This window comes from Crinia signifera, chromosome 6 (assembly GCF_055691185.1).
Source record: "Crinia signifera chromosome 6, ASM5569118v1, whole genome shotgun sequence".
NCBI lineage: Eukaryota > Metazoa > Chordata > Amphibia > Anura > Myobatrachidae > Crinia > Crinia signifera.
This window is the reverse complement of record NC_139222.1, coordinates 43,389,215-43,408,170: the sequence shown is the minus strand read 5'-3', so window position 1 is coordinate 43,408,170 and position 18,956 is coordinate 43,389,215. Positions and strand designations below refer to the sequence as shown.

At 45.5% G+C, this 18,956-nt stretch overlaps 1 protein-coding gene across 1 annotated transcript in view; it reads left to right on the top strand.

Moving 5' to 3' along the window:
- Window positions 1-10,973: 10,973 nt before the first annotated feature.
- LOC146009591 (NACHT, LRR and PYD domains-containing protein 3-like) overlaps window positions 10,974-18,956 on the top strand; it is a 28,509-nt gene continuing 20,526 nt past the window's right edge. The window contains exons 1-3 of the mRNA XM_083150039.1: window positions 10,974-11,164; window positions 15,932-16,129; window positions 16,633-16,728. Coding sequence (XP_083006165.1) covers window positions 10,974-11,164; window positions 15,932-16,129; window positions 16,633-16,728 — 485 coding nt within the window. The remainder of the gene's footprint in view (window positions 11,165-15,931; window positions 16,130-16,632; window positions 16,729-18,956) is intronic.

Here is an 18,956-nt window from a genome sequence, read left to right as displayed (position 1 = left end):
GATGTTGTTTCTCCGCTCTCTGTTTTCCAGATCTTCGTTCTTAGAGCGAAGGTCAGTTAGTTCAGAGATGATGTGGTTTAGGTCTCTGCTTGTGTCGTTCAGAGATTTTTGAAAGCCGTCTTGTCGAGATTCCAGTTTGGAGGTTCTGGCTGCAAGGGAGGTAATGTCTGATTTAATGGACGCCATCGCCTTGTCCAATTTAGTCTCGAGCGAATCCTTAAGATCAGTGATTAAGGATCGAAGAGCCAGGATGTCCTCCTTGGTGGAGGGGGTGGGTGAGGCGGGCTGCTTCTTATCCATGACTTTTGGGGTAGGGGAGTTGGGCTCCTCCCGAGGGGTTGCTTTGATGGAGCGAGTGAAGTGGTGAGAGATGTCAGATCCACCTTTTTTGGGCGTTTTAGCGGTGGATCTCCGCATGTGAGAAGGGCCCGGGCAGGTAGAGTAGTATGAATGGATCTAAAAAGGCCGGGACTTGTAGGGGGTCGGGCCCTCGATCAGTTGTTGTATGGTTCGGAAAGTAGGGGTGAATGGTCAGGGGCACCCAGGGGAAGCGGGGCAGGGGCCTTTAGGTCGACATGAGGCGCTTCAATTCAGTTGAAGAGGAAAGGGGGTAGTCTCTTTGTCAAAGCTGACGGGGAGGGGGGTCCACTTTCCCAGATGATGGGGAGCTTGATAGTAGCAGGAGAATGGGAGACTGTTGTTTCTCAGCTGTGGGGTCTCCTCGCGATGCTGCGGGGGTCGGGCTTTAAGCGATGCTCAGTTATAAGGAGGCGGAGTGGGTTCAGAGGGGATGGGGTTGGCAGGGGCGGCAAAACGTGAGCCTGAGACGTGGGTATTATCCCCCTTACATAGGGGTTTTCATTTGCCTGTGCTGGGCTGCGTCTGCCCCACTCAATATGGCCGCCGCCTGTCTCCTTCAGTGCCTGGGGAGAGTGTACAGGCCGGGTGCAGCACGGAATTATGAGGGCGGATCAGCCTAGTCCCTCTCACTGTAATGCCCAGTCTGGCTGACCTGTATGGACCCGGGAGAGCAGGCGAGTGGATGGCTGTATGGGTGATGCCACATCCAATATGGCCGCCGCTCTTTGTTTGTGCAGTTTAGCTGTGGACTGGGGCAGATTGATGGGGCTAGGAGTCCAGTGTGGTTGGGGTGGGCAGCGCCCACATCCCAGGTGACCCAGGTGAGCCCCCTGGGTGATACAGGGGGGTGGTAAGAGGCGCAGCTCCGGCGTCTCCGGTTTCCAAAATGGCCGCCGGCCGGGGAGAAGGGGGTCTGAGCGGCTCCTACCTTGTCAACGGAGCTGATACAGGCTCCTGCAGGGGTCCGGTGGCGCCAGGGGACCACACAGAGGGTCACTGGGGTCCGGATGCCGCCTCCGGAGTAGTCACGTCGCGCCTCTTCGTGCGGGAGCCCAGCGGCGGACCGGGCAGCAACTCGAGGTCCCGGCTTCTGCAGGTGCTAGGCCGCAGTCCGCAGGGACCCGAAAACGGGACCCCCGACTCCGCAGCGCTTCCCAGCAAGCTCCCCAGAGATGAGGGGGAGCCCACCGGCACTTATTGTGCACGCAGGTACGTGTGGAGGGGATTTGGAGGGGTTTTTAGTTGTCCCCAGACGGAGCTCTCTTGAGAAGCAGCCTCTCTCCTTTTCAGTCAGGCCACGCCGAAAGAGATTTAATTAAAGTACATCACCATTTAGTAGTCAGTCTACGTTTCGGCCAGCAAGTGGCCTTTCTCAAGACAGGGCATCAATTGACGTCTTAACAGCTCAGGCATCAGGATACACTGACCCTGTCTCCATTCACCTCTTAAATAGCACTCCCAGCTGATTAGAATATAGACAGCTGTTGTAGTAGCTGTACGGATGCCTGGGCAGTACATTGAATGCGCCCCATGTGATCAAACAGTACTCACTGATTGGTCCTAGCCGCCTGTTACTCGGCCAGGCAATATGGCCGTGCGTTCCGGCACGATCCATATGCGTTCCAGCGAGGTAATACAAGCTTAGAACGGCTCGTATGGATGTTAAACAAATCTCAACAGCTTAGTGCAGATCACGCCACTCTGCCATATGTGTCAGCGGTCTGGGGTGTCACTCTTTCATCCTGGAACTGCTTATTAAAAATCGCCATAAGCATTTCCAATATGGCCGTGCGTTCCAATTGAAGTGATTATGGGCAGATGTCGGTACAAAAGATAGACCTAGGGAAAGTACCGAAGATTCTGCCTCAGTCAGTTGGTGCGCTGATAAGTTGAACACCAAATCTATGTTCGGGTCTTTCGGTCGTTTTTGCCTCCACCCGCCGCGCCTCTGATGGGACCTCCTGCGCCCCTGCCTGCGCGGTTGCGTGGGCGTAAGGTTGGATCTAAAAAAACACCTCGTTCAGTTTTATTGTCACTGGAATCTGTAAATTCCCCTTCTGAAGAGGATTTTGTGGAGTAATTACTGGGGTTACTACGCTGTCTACGATACCTTGGAGGTCTACGTCCTGTGGGTCTCTGTCCTTCCCCTACCAGCCACCTATAGACCGTATGTGTTTTGTAGTCCGTATTAACAGTTTCTAACTTCTTTCTCTTAAACTGCAATAGTTCCTGATGATAAGTGTCTATTTGCGTTTTTATTTTGTCCAACCAAGGTTCCGATTTGTCGCTAGTCAATTTCTTCAAGTATGAGCTCTTAAAGCTCTCTATTTCACTTCGTACTTTAGACAGTTCACTGCCCACTTCTCCAACCACAAGTAACAACAAATCAGCAGAACATTTATTGAGCACACCACACCACCTTGAGCAGAAGCTCGGATTGTTCCTGCCCAAGGTTGGTACGTTGGCAATCCGAAAGCCACGCGGTATCTTCTTGGTACGATGGTATTCACTGAGAAACTGACCATGCAATAAAAGGTCAGTCTCTCGTCTTCTAAGCTTTAACAGTCTATGATACAAATCGGTAGAAGTTTCTGCTGGTAGTTCAGCAAAATCTATCTGATCAAAATATATTTTGTCAGCGTCATCATCGGTTAATGAGCTCCATTTGCCTCTTATCCGATTAGACACTCACTGAATACTAAAGTGCCCCTCTTATAAGCCCCTGCTGTACAGTGCCATGAGTAATGATAACATCTAGAGATACTATTGAATAGCTGGAACGCAGTGGCGTCCCCTGGAACGCACGGCCATATTGGAAATGCTTATGGCGATTTTTAATAAGCAGTTCCAGGATGAAAGAGTGACACCCCAGACCGCTGACACATATGGCAGAGTGGCGTGATCTGCACTAAGCTGTTGAGATTTGTTTAACATCCATACGAGCCGTTCTAAGCTTGTATTACCTCGCTGGAACGCATATGGATCGTGCCGGAACGCACGGCCATATTGCCTGGCCGAGTAACAGGCGGCTAGGACCAATCAGTGAGTACTGTTTGATCACATGGGGCGCATTCAATGTACTGCCCAGGCATCCGTACAGCTACTACAACAGCTGTCTATATTCTAATCAGCTGGGAGTGCTATTTAAGAGGTGAATGGAGACAGGGTCAGTGTATCCTGATGCCTGAGCTGTTAAGACGTCAATTGATGCCCTGTCTTGAGAAAGGCCACTTGCTGGCCGAAACGTAGACTGACTACTAAATGGTGATGTACTTTAATTAAATCTCTTTCATTATAAGAATGTGGTGAGTGCCCTCATTGGATTTACTTCCTAAACTTGTATATTATTGGGACATATACTTGTCACCCTAGTGGTGCACCCCAGCGAACTCTATAAAGGTGGTCGTGAGTGCGGAATCACCGGAAACTATATATATATATATATATATATATATATATATATATATATATATATATATAGGAAGAAGCAGAGACGGGCGGCACTCAGGTGGTGGCGAACAAAACCAAGAGGGTTTATTTGTGCATACAGGCCATATGCACAAATTAACCCTCTTGGTTTTGTTCACCACCACCTGAGTGCCGCCCGTCTCTGCTTCCCATACACCAGGGCAGGAGATATCCTGCTCATAGGAGGGCACCAGGGCAGCTTCACCTATCAGCAACAGGGAGTGCCAGATACAATTGTCATATATATATATATATATATATATATATATATATATATATATGACAAATGTCATTCTAAGCCACAACCCATGTAAAAATGGGGCGTGGCCTTCTGGGAGCTAGGCCACGCACATTTTTGAATGGTCGCGGCTCTTTGTGTTAACAGAAATTTTTTTGGGGCTCTTTGTCTCAGATGGGTTGGCCACCCCTGTACTAGACCATTGTCATATCACTACATATCTGCGTCATCCATATACTGTATGTGTATGACTTTATTTGCATGTACTGTTACACAGAGTAATTAGAAGATGAAAACCGAAATAGGCAGGAGATTAGGGTGTGGCTGAGAGACTTTTTATATTGTAGTGAGTGCCAATAGATGATTGGGCTACGTGTTAGACACGCCCAATAGGTGGAGCAACTCACAACCCTTATACACCCTAAGGGTGCACCCCTTAACCCCTTCCCGACATATGACGTACATTTACGTCATATGTCGGTTGGGGGTGAATCAAGCCAGCTCACGGAGTGAGCTGGCTTGATAGAGAGCAGGTAATGGCTGTATATTACAGCCATGTCCCTGCTCTCACGGCCACGAGCGGCGAGTTCGCCGATCGCGGCCGTTTAACCCTTTTAGCACCGCGGGCAAAGCGCCCGCAGTGCTTAAATAGCTGATCGGAGGGGGGGCGCCCCCCTCCGGCGCCGATCGGGGCCCCCCGCAGCGCGATCGGAGGGTGCCGATCGGTTGCCATGGTAGCCAGGGGTCTAATGTAGACCCCTGTGCTGTCCGTGTATTCATACCTATTACATCCTGCCTCAGGCAGGATGTAATAGGAAGTGAAAAAAATCACTACGTTCAGCCATAGAGCTCTATGGCTGAACCTAGTATAGGCGATCGCGCCCCCTAGTGGTCAAGTACACTAGGGGGCCTTGTAGTAAAAGTAAAAAAAAAAAAAAATAAAGTTTAAAAATAAAAAAAAAATAATAAAATATTAAAAGTTCAAATCACCCCCCTTTCCCCATTTCCCAAATAAAAATAAATAAATAATAAAAAAAATAAACATATTTGGTATCGCCGCGTTCCTAAAAGTCCGATCTATTAAAATATAACATTAGTTATCCCGCACGGTTAAAGGCGTAAACGGAAAATAATCCCCAACGCCAAAACTACGCTTTTTGGTCGCATCGCCTACCCAAAAAAAAATAGCTAAAAGAGATCAGAAAGTCGCCCATATCCCATAATGGTATTAATTAAAAAGTACACTTCAGCCCGCAAAAAATGAGCCCTCACCCAGGTCCGTAGGTGGAAAAATAAAAAAGTTATAAGCCGCAGAACATGGCGACGCGACGCAAATTCGAAAAACCGTAACATTTTCTATTTTTTTTTTTAGTGGTAAAATGTAACGAAAACTATATAAGTTTGGTATTACCGGAATCGTAACGACCCATAGAATAAAGATAACCCATCATTTTAAACGAACTATGAACTCCAAAAAAACCGTAACCAGCGCAAAATTGTGGAATTGCGTTTTTTTTTTTTTTACCCCACATTGAATTATTTCCTGATTCCCCAGAATATTATACGGTATAGTAAATGGTACCATTAGAAAGTACAACTTGTCCCGCAAAAAAAAAGCCCTCATGTGTCTATATAGCCGGAAAATTAAAAAAGTTACGCTTATTTGAACACAAGGAGGAAAAAAAAAAAAAAAATTACCTTAAAAGGCAATGTCGGGAAAGGGTTAATAAAATGTGCTGCGCACGCCTATGGCTGCAGTACTCCAGATGCAGTGGAACTACACATCCCAGCATGCCCAGTCATGTTTATTTTTTAGGACACGCTAAAACTGTGGTAGAGCATCCTGGGATGTGCAGTTCCACAGTGGCTGGAGCACTACAGGTTCTTTAAATTGTACTAAATAGAGATCCTATAATAGAAGCATTGTACAGTAGAAAGGTTAATGGTAATTTGTCCTAATTGCTGGTTGAATGATGTGTCTCTTGTGACTTCAGCAGTAGCTCAGTAAGTGCAAGATCTGCTGCCACGATGGCCACTTCCTCCAGATGTGAGTGCCAGCTTTTGTGCCCATTTGTATTAGTAATAATTACAGTGTATTAGCCATTGAATGCATAAGGCTCATGTTGAAATATTACAACTGACACAACTGGATCTAACCAATTTGGTGCCCTAGGCAAGATTTTTGGCGGCTGCCCCCTAGCAGATGCCACAATGCTTAGTGTTTATCATACTTGCCTACTGTTGAAAACTAGTTTCAGGGAGATTATAGTTGGTAGTAGAATTTTTGCACAGCGCCCCATTGAGGGGGCATGTTGTGCTCCATCCAAAGGGCGTGCCTAGTTCCATATATGGAGAGATTGTTAAAAGAGATTGTGCTACCATATATTCAATATGGTCTGGATTGAGTGCCTTTTGGAGAAAGATCAGTGAGTAGCGAAATTCTTTAACACATGGGAGAGCTATATTACAACATTATCTCTCGAGATAAGAGTGAAGCTGCACAACTCCTTTAAGGGCACTGTACAGAGGAATTTCCCTCTGAAAGTGTATAATCCTATCTTATACAGGAGCGGAATATATTTATAAAAAGCTCACCCCCACTCGCAAGCAGGGTTCTCAAACACATTGTGTAAATATTTTTTTTTTTTTTAAATCATAGTATCACTACCCCATACTCATTATTTTTAATATAATACATTAAAAGTTATATTTTAGCATACACACAATTTTCTAAGAGTACCCCACAAAAATAGTCCTCTTTCCTTCCCTGCTTTTGAAAATCTATAAGTGAGCAAATATTCACATAATTGGTAATTATTTTTGTCACAATTTACACATTAATAAGGGACAATGATCCTCAGGAAATCCTAATGTAGTATCTTTATTACGTACACTCGTATATATGTGACTTATGTAATGATTGTTTCCCTTTCTGCTCTTATCTTTGCAGTTGAATCCCAGATGATGTCTTCCAATATGACTCTTGAAGGTTGGTATGATTTTCTCTTTGAATAATATAAAACATAGCCAAAATGTATTTATATATCTAAATAAAAATGCAATGGACAAGTCTGTGCAAAGAGGCATTATTTAAAAGGCAGGTTTTATTTGTGCAGGATCAACATCTGTTATGCAGAATGGAGTCCATCCCCAAATAGATGAAAGGTATATTTTTAAGTCAAGTCCATAACATAGGGTAAATACAATGGGCACTGCTATATTGGTAATGGTAGCTATAGTGACAGTGTACCCTTCTTCACTACAGGGCACAGGGGTTGCTAAAGTGGTAAACTACTGATCATGGCATAGGTACTGTGCTGGCCATGCCCCTTGACTGATAATGACCTGTCATTGGGCATCAGGCACTTGTAAGTATTTACAAGTATATACAGGTACCATTTTTGGTACCTGTTTAGTTTCACGGCGGCAGCGCGTGCCGCTCTAGCTATGAATCTTGGCAGCTTGCCAAACCCTCTCCATAGAAGAGAGGATATCATGCGGGCGCCAGCTCTGTGTGAGAGGCGCTCACTAGACTTGACAGGAGCTTAGGTGTAGCAACGCTGGGCTGCCGCAGTCATCGTAGGATGCTGAAAATGTACATTACAGAAGTAAGGCAGCTGGGGAGCTGCCAGGATTCAAACAGGCGCTACGCTGATAACGTAGCTTAGAGAAGTAAGGCAGTCTGGCAAGCTGCCAAGATTCATAGCTAGAGTGGCATGCGCTGCCGCCTTGAAACTAAACAAGTACCTAATTTTTCCTGAAGCACCTTAGTCCAACCTGGGTAACCCATCCTGTCTTGGAAAGTAAGGTGCCCACTGCAATTGTTGGTATTGGTATGCAATTGTTATGCAGTTAAACTGTTACACAGGAGGAGGGTTAAATCGCCTTTACTTTGAACTATTCTGGACAAGTGGCCATCCCCACAGGTATTTATATTGTGTCTGGACCCTAGTAGGGTTGGCCCCAACAAAGCTGCTCTGTGAAGCACGCGCCGGCTAGCGGTGTGCAAGCAGAGCAGTACACTGTTTGATTGTTTGATTGTGAGACTGTTGATTTATCCACCACTTTGTTCTTGCAGTCCTTATAAGGGTAGCAAGGATCACTGTGTTCCTCTGTGCATAGGATTCACTCTGCACCTATATCATTCATGCACTTAGATTTAGTAGCTAGTCGGCTACACATGTGGCTGACAGGCACGCTATCCACCTACATGATTAGCACCCTATGCCTGTGGTCTCTCCTTATTGTGGGCCCGCATTAGCCGATATTATACTCACCTATTAATTACTTATTAATGCCATTTACTCAAAATATGTGAAGATCATCCTATATTCCTATACATATGTATCTAATTGTATCAGCAAGGAGAATGTCATTCAGACAAGTTACATATTATACACTCATCTGGGGTATTACACTATGTACCCAATGATTGCAATTTAGGTGCTTGTTAACCCAGAAATGTGTCATTTTTTCACATGTTATGGTGTTCTGTGAGACGTTCTACACGCTCAATATTTATATGAAATAAAGTGAGTAACATCAAAAACATTACATATACTCATCAACAAAAATGCAAACACATGCCATTTATTTAAATAATGCCCCTTTCCCACTGCAGCCTTAAAACGGTATATTGCCGATTTTTGAGGGCAAAATACCATTTAAGGCTGCAGTGGGAAAGGGCCAGAGTTGAAATACCGTTTAAAGTTAAATGGTATTTCAACCCGTTTTCAAAGCAGAGTTTTTTTTTTTTAATTGAGTTTTTATTTATGCAAAAAGACATATAATTTTAAGACAGACATAACATACATATTAGTACATACAAAAATATAAAAAGAGAGACACAAAAATACAACAAGGTCAAGCAAATACATTTTCTCCCATATAGCAAATGCGCACCACATCCTGGAGGATAGAGACTTACTTAACTAATGGAGAGATACACTGACTGTTGATCGCCTAGTTTCAGGCGGGGTGGAGTAAAACATTCGCTCTGAACAACCTTGAAGGTTTCTTATTTTCTTGAGTATCTAGTTGCTTCTACACGGGCGATTGATCGCTGTATGGTTATTAGCCCCTGTTAGTTTATATGTAGTGGCCTAGTGGTCCAGTTGGACCGTACTAGCTAATTAGCCTTGCCCAGATAAAGCCTTCTACTATTGTTGTTTACTACTCATGTCATTAGCCTATAGTGTATATAAGGAAGGAGGAAAGAGAACGAAAACTAAATACTCTGTATACTGTGTAACCAATACCCATACAACCGTGCCTATAGTACGTGGTTCTAGCCCGTGTTTACGTGCCCCCCTTTCCCACCCTACCCTCCCCCCCGTTGCTATATTTCTTCATTAATTCCTATAACTCAACACATCTACAATTCCAGTCTATACATGAGGAATCAAAATACTACTTTACACGGTAATCTACCGTTTAAGAGGCAATGGGAATGCATGTTAAACGGTACAGATGATGGCTGATTTTTTCAGCCATCATCTCTGTGTGTGTACGCTGCCGGGCTGAAAGATTAACCACTTTCAGCCCGGCGGTACGCCCCGCTGCCACCCCCTGCCCCCCCCCTCCTGTTATACTCACTTGTCCACGCTGCCCCGCTGTGTCCGGCTGGCTGCTGCTGCGGCGGCTGGATGCTGAAGACAGAGCCCTGCTCCCCCGCCTGTCTCACCCTGCCGTTAGCCACGCTGGTCCGGTCCGCCCCGCAGGTCATCTGTGCGTGTCCTCCCGGGTCCGGCCACATGCCCCGCCTCCCTCCGTCCTGCTCCACATGGAGCAGCACTGGCCACCAATGTTTTCTTTTGTAAGCCAGTAATATATAGATTGCTGGCACATGCCAGCAATCTATATATTTCTGGAACCACTGGGCACCAATGACAATCATAAGCCAGTAATATATAGATTGCTAGCACATGCCAGCAATCTATATATTTCTGGAACCACTGGGCACCAATGACAATCATAAGCCAGTAATATATAGATTGCTGGCACATGCCAGCAATCTATATATTTCTGGAACCACTGGGCACCAATGACAATCATAAGCCAGTAATATATAGATTGCTGGCACATGCCAGCAATCTATATATTTCTGGAACCACTGGGCACCAATGACAGTCATAAGCCAGTAATATATAGATTGCTGGCACATGCCAGCAATCTATTTATTACAGGCACCACTGGGCACCAATGATTTAGTTATTAGCCAGTAATATATACATAGCTGGCACATGCCAGCAATGTATATATTACTGTCCACCATGGGTTAAATTGAGCCGACACTGTCATGTATAAAAACAAAGCACAAATGTTGACGGCTGCGGGATTTGTACGCACCACTGGCCCCTCCCCCGCCTTTTATTATGAGAAAACAACTGTGGGTGTGCACCTTTTTAACCCTGAAAAGCCCATTAAAGTCACAGGCACTCATTTGTGCTGTAAAAACGTTTTGAAGAGCTAAAACGTTTTACCTGCAATGGGAATGGTACTTAAATGGCATTTAAAACTGTAATCTGCTGCAGTGGGAATGCTAAATACCGTTTAAGATTACCTGTAACTTAAAACGGGTCTGCGGTGGGAAAGCAGCATAAGATGCTGGAGATTGTCAACCTTTATTGAAACATAGAAGTAAAATACTACTGCTTGCTCACCACCCTACTTTAAAAACACCTCTTTTCCATTATCTCTTCCACACATCTAAAATGAACTAAGATTCTTATTTGGTCTTTCAAATTAAAAATAAATGGAGGAGTCTCCGAGTACCACTGGTTGTCCCCTTTCTTTTACAGATAAACATGTCTTGGAGGAATGGCTAAAGAAAAAGTCATCACGGTTCCATAATGAGATACTGAGCTGCCTGTATGAGACACAGGATGAAGACATTGTGAGGAAAATTATGTCTCACTTTCCTGAAATAGAAATTAAAGGTCTTGAAGCAAAAGAGAACGAGAACATTGGTTACCAGGCTGTGGCCTACTGCTTGGAGAGAAGTACAATACAACATAATGTCCTTATTCATTCCAGTATAATAGGACCAAAGGCCCGGACTGCTCTATCTAAATCACTTTGTAAGTGTTCACAACTTCGGTAAGTATTTGACACATTACCAAGATTTGTTTGTGTGTATACTGTATGTGTGTTTGTCTGTGTTTGGTCTGTGGATATGGTCATGTATCAATTCAAAGGTTTGATCCAAATTAAGGTTGTGTTATGTTACTTCATGCTAGGACCCACTAATGTTCTAGAGCTCTATAGTGTAGACTTACTCGGTGGCTGCAAACAGGGGGAAATCTGTTTGATTGCGAGTGATTACTTCTCGGTTTTACCCTGTGTGCATGGCTGTGAAAACATTTGAATCCGTGCATATGGTCATGAATTCACTCATGTGGAGTGGTGTGGGGCCAAATTAACCTGATTGCTGGGCTCCAAACTCTAGATTTAATTGGTGGCTGCAAACAGGGTGATATCCATTCGAAGGTGAATGATTACTACTGAATTTTACCCTGCATGCAAAGCTACTAATGAATTGCAGCTGTGCACATGGGTGCTATTACACTCAGCAGCCATAGACCAACATCAGACAGGTGTTATAGGGGAAGCAGCCATAGTCCAGTGCACAGCGGCAATGTGACCATCAATCAAGTGTTACATGGGCAGCGGCCATAGCCCAGCACCTAGCGGCAATGTGACCATCATTCAGGTGTTAAAGGAATGGCAGCCATAGCCCAACAACACACAGCAACAGTGTGGCCATCAGACAGGTGTTACATGTGTAACACCCCATAACTGTGGAATAATAGGTGCTGTGTATTCCAGTTAACCAGGGGTTAATATACCTTAGCACCAGGCCCTAAAGAGTTAAACACAGACAGGCTGGAGTGTGACAGGAAGAGAGAGGTCAGAGGTGACCTGAGCCAGCAGCATGAGAGTAGGAGGAAAGCTAGCACATGAAGAGGAGACTTCTCCTGCAGCTGAGTGACACTGTGCTTAAGGAGTAACCATTGTAGCCTGTGAGCGTGTGGAGAACTCCTGTATAGAGAGAGAGAGAGAGAGAGAGGAGGACAATAGCGTGGCATCTGTGACCCCTGACCTGCCAGACGCTTCAGCAGCAGAGAGCTCCAGCAATGAGTGACAGCCTGTGAGGCCTGTGAGAGAAGGAGCCAGTCGTGCAGAGTGCACACAGTCCAAGAGAATACAGCAGCTCAAGACCCAGCAGTGAGAGCCCAGCACACAGCAGTCTGGACACCAGAGAAGACAGGAGGCAGAGACTGGTCAGAACCAGCACCAGCAGCAGCTACAGGTACACTACTGCACACTGCCCCCAACTAGCACACCCAGTTAGGTTGCCTGCCCGACACCTAGTACAGCCAGCGGCCCTGTGTAGCTGAGTGTGGCAACGCTGAGGCGCCCGCACTAGCAGTCCCCGGAGGGTACACAGCGATGGGCGAAGATTCACTGACCCCAGCCGGAGTCAAGACCTCCCCAGTCTTTCCCAAGACCTCCCCTTCACTGTCTTTACCCATTCCTCATAGCAGAATCCCAGAATTGCCACTGTAGTGGGTTTAGTGAAAACCCATAAGAGAAGCTTGGACAATCCCTCAGGATTTGTGATAGTTCACTTTTTCTTCACCTTTAAAGTATAGTTAATGGAACACTAGTGCCACCCGGTGGCTTAAGGACCAAACTGCGACCTCATATAGAATTAATAGGAAATGTCGGCAACTACATTAAGTCCTATGCATAGGCCTCCGTCGGGACTGACCGGTCTTATTAACAGAGAGTGTACCCAGGTACTTAGAGTGAGTTGAGTATTGATTTAATGGTAATTCGCTAAAACTATTTGTTAGTATAACAGTTGGATGTAATGTTCACTCATACTCAGTATTATCACTGTATCCAGGTGTAAATTAGTAGACCAGCTGGCCGGTCCAGCAGCGTATTAAGTAGTTTCTCAAACTGCAGTGATAAGCCGAGTACAGAGTGACTCAGAGTTACCGGTAGCTCCATTGTCCTTTTATGGTATATCGCATTTGTATGCATAGTGTGAGTTGTATTGCATTGATTGTATTCTGATATTGTGGAATTGTTGTGATGTCATTACGTAAAGAAGGCAGCCGTTCCCAATGGCCGTGCTACAATAAAAGGTCAAAGTAATTCTTTTGTCAACTGTTTTGTGCCACCATCCTGTATCACGAGAAGACTTCTGACTGGGATCCGTGAGACCGGGGAAACACGACCCCCACCGCATCCCACCAGGTAACCCTATCCAGGTGTTTACACATGGGCAGCAGCCATAGCCCAGCTCACAGCAGCAATGTGACCATCAGACAAGTATTACAGGGGCAGTAGCCATAGGCCACCACACAGCGGAAATGTGACAATCAGACAGGTGTTACAGGGGCAGCAGCCATAGCCCAGTGCACAGCAGCATTGTAACTGTCAGACAAGTGTTACAGGGGCAGCAGCCATAGGCCAGTGCAGTGGTAATGTGACCATCAGACAGGAGTTACAGAGGCATCAGCCATAGTCCAGCACACATCAGCAATGTGACCATCAGGCAGGAGTTACAGGGGCAGCAGCCAAAGCCCAGCGCACAGTGGCAATGTAACCATCAGACAGGTGTTACAGGGGTTGCAGCTATCGCCCAGGTAGTGTGCACTGTACATCACTATCATATATCCACCTGCTGCCTATGTGCAAGGAGACCCCTAATTTGATCTCCCTTATGATGTGAGGTATGACAAATCTGTACTGCTTTTGTATACAGTATAACACAGCAACATCAATATCAGGGACAGAAAAATGAGGCTACATGGATGCTGACACTAATAAGCAGGCCCTGTATTCCCATCACTCCCAATGTGCACACATAGTCCCCCAGCTGCTGGGACAATTGATGTCCCTGTGTAATTTGGCACCTCAGCCTTTCATTCTGATATACATCATTCTGATGTAATTTTATATCACTGGAAATCGGCAATATATCTTCCTCCCCTTGCCATGTCCCACCCTCAAAACATTCCCAACCCCCATTAGGGCTGTTTCCAGAAATTTCCAAGGCTGGTTTACTATCTAGATCTGCCCCTGGCTGGGTTCAATTTGTGGGGATAGCAAATGAATATTGATAGTAACAAAACCATCAATGGTTTAAGGCAGCATGGACAATGTATGGGGTGACATTACTGCCTCACAGCAATGAGGTCCTGGGTTCAATTCCCACCATGGCCCTATCTGTGTGGAGTTTGTTTATTCTTCCCACTGGGGCAGGGAGTGATGTGAATGTTCAAACATTCTCAGTACAGTGCTGTGGAATATGTGTGATGTCTATATATATATATATATATATATATATATATATATAGAGAGAGAGAGAGAGAGAGAGAGAGAGAGAGAGAGAGAGAGAGAGAGAGAGACGAGAGAGAGAGAGAGAGAGAGAGAGACGAGAGATTGACGCGGCACTCCAGACCAGATTTCAAACTTCAATAAATTTATTGTGCTCAGCAACGTTTCAATACATGTGTATTATCTTCAGGCTCCTGGAGCCTGAAGATAATACACATGTATTGAAACGTTGCTGAGCACAATAAAATTTTTATTGAAGTTTGAAATCTGGTCTGGAGTGCCGCGTCAATCTCTCGTCTGTATATCCTGTGGATAAAGGCACCCGACAATGAATTGTATCCAGGTGGTGTGCCCAGCGCCTTACAAAGTATATATATATATATATATATATATATATCAATTTTTATAAATAATAAATTGTCACTTTAGGCTTGGATTTGGGAACTGACAGATGGTGTGTAACTGAGGGAGCGGTAGCCAAGCTAGACTGAAAACTAGTTGGCCATATACTGTATAATGCTTTCTCGTGGAGTAATAGGGTAAGGTATCCCAACCGAAGTACCACTTGGAAGAATACACTGTGGCTTTATCTGTAGAAGAACACTGCGGCTTTAATTGTAGAAGAGTACACTGTGGCTTTAATTGTAGGCTCATTGCGACTTTACAAGAACACTGTGGCTGCGGACTCACACTGCGGCTGTAGACACACACTGCGGCTGTAGACACACACTTCGGCCGTAGAAAAACACTGCGACTGTAGACACACACTGCGGCTGTAGACACACACTGCGGCTGTAGACACACACACTGTGGCTGTAGAAGAACACTATGGCTGTAGAAGAACACTGCAGCTGTAGACACACACACTGCGGCTGTAGACACAGACTGCGTCTTTATAAGAACACTATGTCTGTAGAAGAATGCTGCAGCTGTAGACACACACTGCGGCTGTAGACACACACTGCGGCTGTAGAAACACACTGCGGCTGTAGAAGAACACTGCAGCTGTAGACACACATTGCAGCTGTAGGCACACACTGCATCTGTAGAAGAACACTATGACTGTAGAAGAACACTGCGGCTGTAGACACAGACTGCATCTTTATAAGAACACTATGTCTGTAGAAGAATGCTGCAGCTGTAGACACACACTGCGGCTGTAGACACACACTGCGGCTGTAAACACACACTGCGGCTGTAGAAGAACACTGCAGCTGTAGACACACATTGCAGCTGTAGGCACACACTGCATCTGTAGAAGAACACTATGACTGTAGAAGAACACTGCGGCTGTAGACACACACTGTGGCTGTAGAATAACACTATGGCTGTAGAAGAACACTGCAACTGTAGACGCACACTGGGGCTGTAGACAAATACTGCAGGTGTAGACTCAGGAACTGTGACCAGAAGACTGTGATAAAACTGCAGCTTGAAGACTGTAGCAACAGGGCTGCAACTTTAAGGCAAAGGAATCAGGGATTTTGGCTTTTAAGATTTGTAAACTATCAGAGGCAAAGCACTGCCTGATCCAAGTGAATACCCTGCCATGGGTTCAGCTGGTCTCTCCTTGGCAACTCATAGAGCAAAAGTGCATGCAGAGCTGAAGCAGGATACCAGGAAGAAACAGGAGCTGGAACTGGCAAGAGTCAACCGGGAGCACAGGGTCAGAGATCTTTACTGCATGAAGTATCCTGAAGCACTGGCAAGGTACCTGAGGGCTGAACCACTTTTAAAAGGGGAGACTGCACTGGATTAGCTAGAGAATGGACCTGAGCAGCAATTGAGCAATCCTCATCTCCAACATGTACAAGAGACACATGTGGAACCAGGACACTTCCACATACTACCCAGCCTCTCGGCACAGAATGCACCTGCTAATCCAGACTCCACAATGGTGGCTGCAACACGCCACAACCCGGCACCTGGACTCTGCCTCCTAGCTGCCTGCTTGTATGTAGCAGCACTTCTGGTGGTTGCTAGACCACCAGGGACCTGGCAGCTTTTTAGCATCCCTATTGCCTTGCAGCAGACAGCACCCAACGGCCCCCATAAAAAGTTGACTCAACTAGTATATGACCAAGACTTGCACCAACAAGAGGCAGCAGCTGAAGTGCAGCTTAGAGTGATAGCCACCAAGCGACTCGTAACACTTGGTTTTTGCTTTAAGCTTTCATTACTTACAGTAAGTGCTGTGTCTGTGTTTTATGCAGGTTCACGGACTGCAAATTCCCTGTCACAGAGGACGTGAGTGAGGCTGGATCCAGTTTATCTGGACTCTTTGGACAGTGTCAGATAAAGGAACTGCAGTAAGTATATTATAGTGTATAACAATGCAAATGCCGCAATTGACCCCAGCAGCCAGTAACAAGGGAGGACATTCATATTAAGGTGGTGAAATATCTACAACTTTCAGGATGCTTTAGGAATATTTTATACTCCCATAGCCCCTATAGATATATCTGTCTATGCATTCCTGCCCTGGAGTGGGTATGTCTAGTACTTCATGTAGCCAGACACCAGCTCCTTGTGCTGCTAGTTGAGATCACACATGAGCAGTATCATAGTGACAGTGTCAGACAGGATATGAATCCCACCCCACTGACACCATGACACTGACCTGCACATGTCATCATGGCTGCGATATATTATGTCAGCATGGTCAGAATGTGGCCAGTGTGCTATTGCAGTACAGTCCCATACACACTAAACGACCCAGGCCAAGATATTTAATGAAATTGGTTGCAAGGGGCCAGTATGAGCATACACACTGAAGGATATCAGTAAAGGACGTTGGCCCTTATTCTGATTGAGTCAGATGGCTCTGATTGCGGACGGATGGCCAATGGTTGGTGTTTGCGCATGTGCGAATGCCTCACACAAACGAACATGGCGTGAGGTCCGTGCAGAAAATGATCGTACGGAACCATCCGAGCAGGGGGTGCAGAGGGGTGTGAAAGGCTGTTTGGGCTCATTATCATATGCGTACACCCCGTATTTCATGGGCGTTCCCATGAAAACGCTGGGCATACGTATGGTAATGCAGCCGTGACACATGTGTGGGGGGGCGGACAGCCGGATGTCAGCTGCCCGCCCTTATCCCTGCTTTCATATAGAAAAATGTCCGAGTGGTCTGGAGCACTCGGTGCTGCCTGACCACTCGGTCCATCATTCGATGGTCACCGACCATCGGTGGATGGGGGAGGTTCCCACAGATGGAGGAGGTGTTCACATGAAACATCCACTCGTGGTCCGTTCAATCGGCATCTTACCGCATTCGGATGGTGCGAGCGATCCGTTCGGTAGGCGGGGCTAAGAACAGTCTGTTCCGGTCCAAAATAGGCATCCGTTCGATTCAACTAGAATAAGGGCCATTATTCAGTATTGTCAGTGGGACCAGCTGAACTTGCAGGTTGTTGGTTTGACCAGCATGTTCCGCAGACAGCAGGGGTTGTCTAATGATATGCTGGAACGTGCATAGTTAACAATATTGAATGTACACCAGAGGAGATAAAAGATATCACTCAGAATGCCCTTTCTGAGCAATATCTTTCACAGTATCCGTAAGACTATCCCTAGCACAAACCCTAATGTTGGCAGTCCCACAATGTAGACATACTTCTCATGTTGATATTTGGCGTATGTTCACATTTCAACCATGTTGAGAACATAGCCGTCAGCATTGTGTGGCTGTTGACTTACTGCGGATTACAAAATTGAAAATACTTTTTTTGGACACACAAACATTAATGAATAATAATCAAGTGCCTAATCAAACACTTATAAATAGTCACGTGTCCAATGAGAGGGGAAAAACACAGAATAGCAGCGCTCTTTACCATTTTTAAGCAACACTTAGATGGATTTAAAAAGCATTAATTTAATAACACAATTATTAATTAATCAAAATAAATTGGGACCATAAAGTTGTATTGGGATGAAAAAACCTGCGCTGGAACAGCGAGTCAGAGTCCCGCAAGGTGGCGTCCAAGTGAATGGAATACTGGGTGCCATTGGTGGTTTTGTAATCCAATAGATGATTGCTTTGGTATGGATGAGTCCTCTCTGGGGGTATGGTTTGCATCCAGATAAAGTTCTCTGAATTAGGAAGTACGACTGATTCCACAATATTAAGCAGGTGAGTATCCAAGTGAGTGACAATGGTCCCAAATAGACACCAATGTTTTTTGCTACCATCAAGGGGTAGCTTTATCATCTAGGGGTTTAAAAACAAACCGCACTACCTGGCCCCCAGACTAAAAGACCCACTTGTGTGTATTCTCATAAGTGGTTTTTCCCCGATACTGCCTGAAATGGGATTCCCCTCAGTGACCATCATACCTCTTTCACATCACACAAAATTACTGGGTTCATGCTGGTTCGACCCGGTAATTGGTGCGATGAGAAAGTGGTTACCGGTTACAGCTAACCATGGCAATACGAACCGGGTAAATTTAAGGGTTCTTATCGGTTCATTGCCGTATTGATGTGCACTATGAATGGATTAATCATATCGAGCGACCGTTTTGTGGTCTGA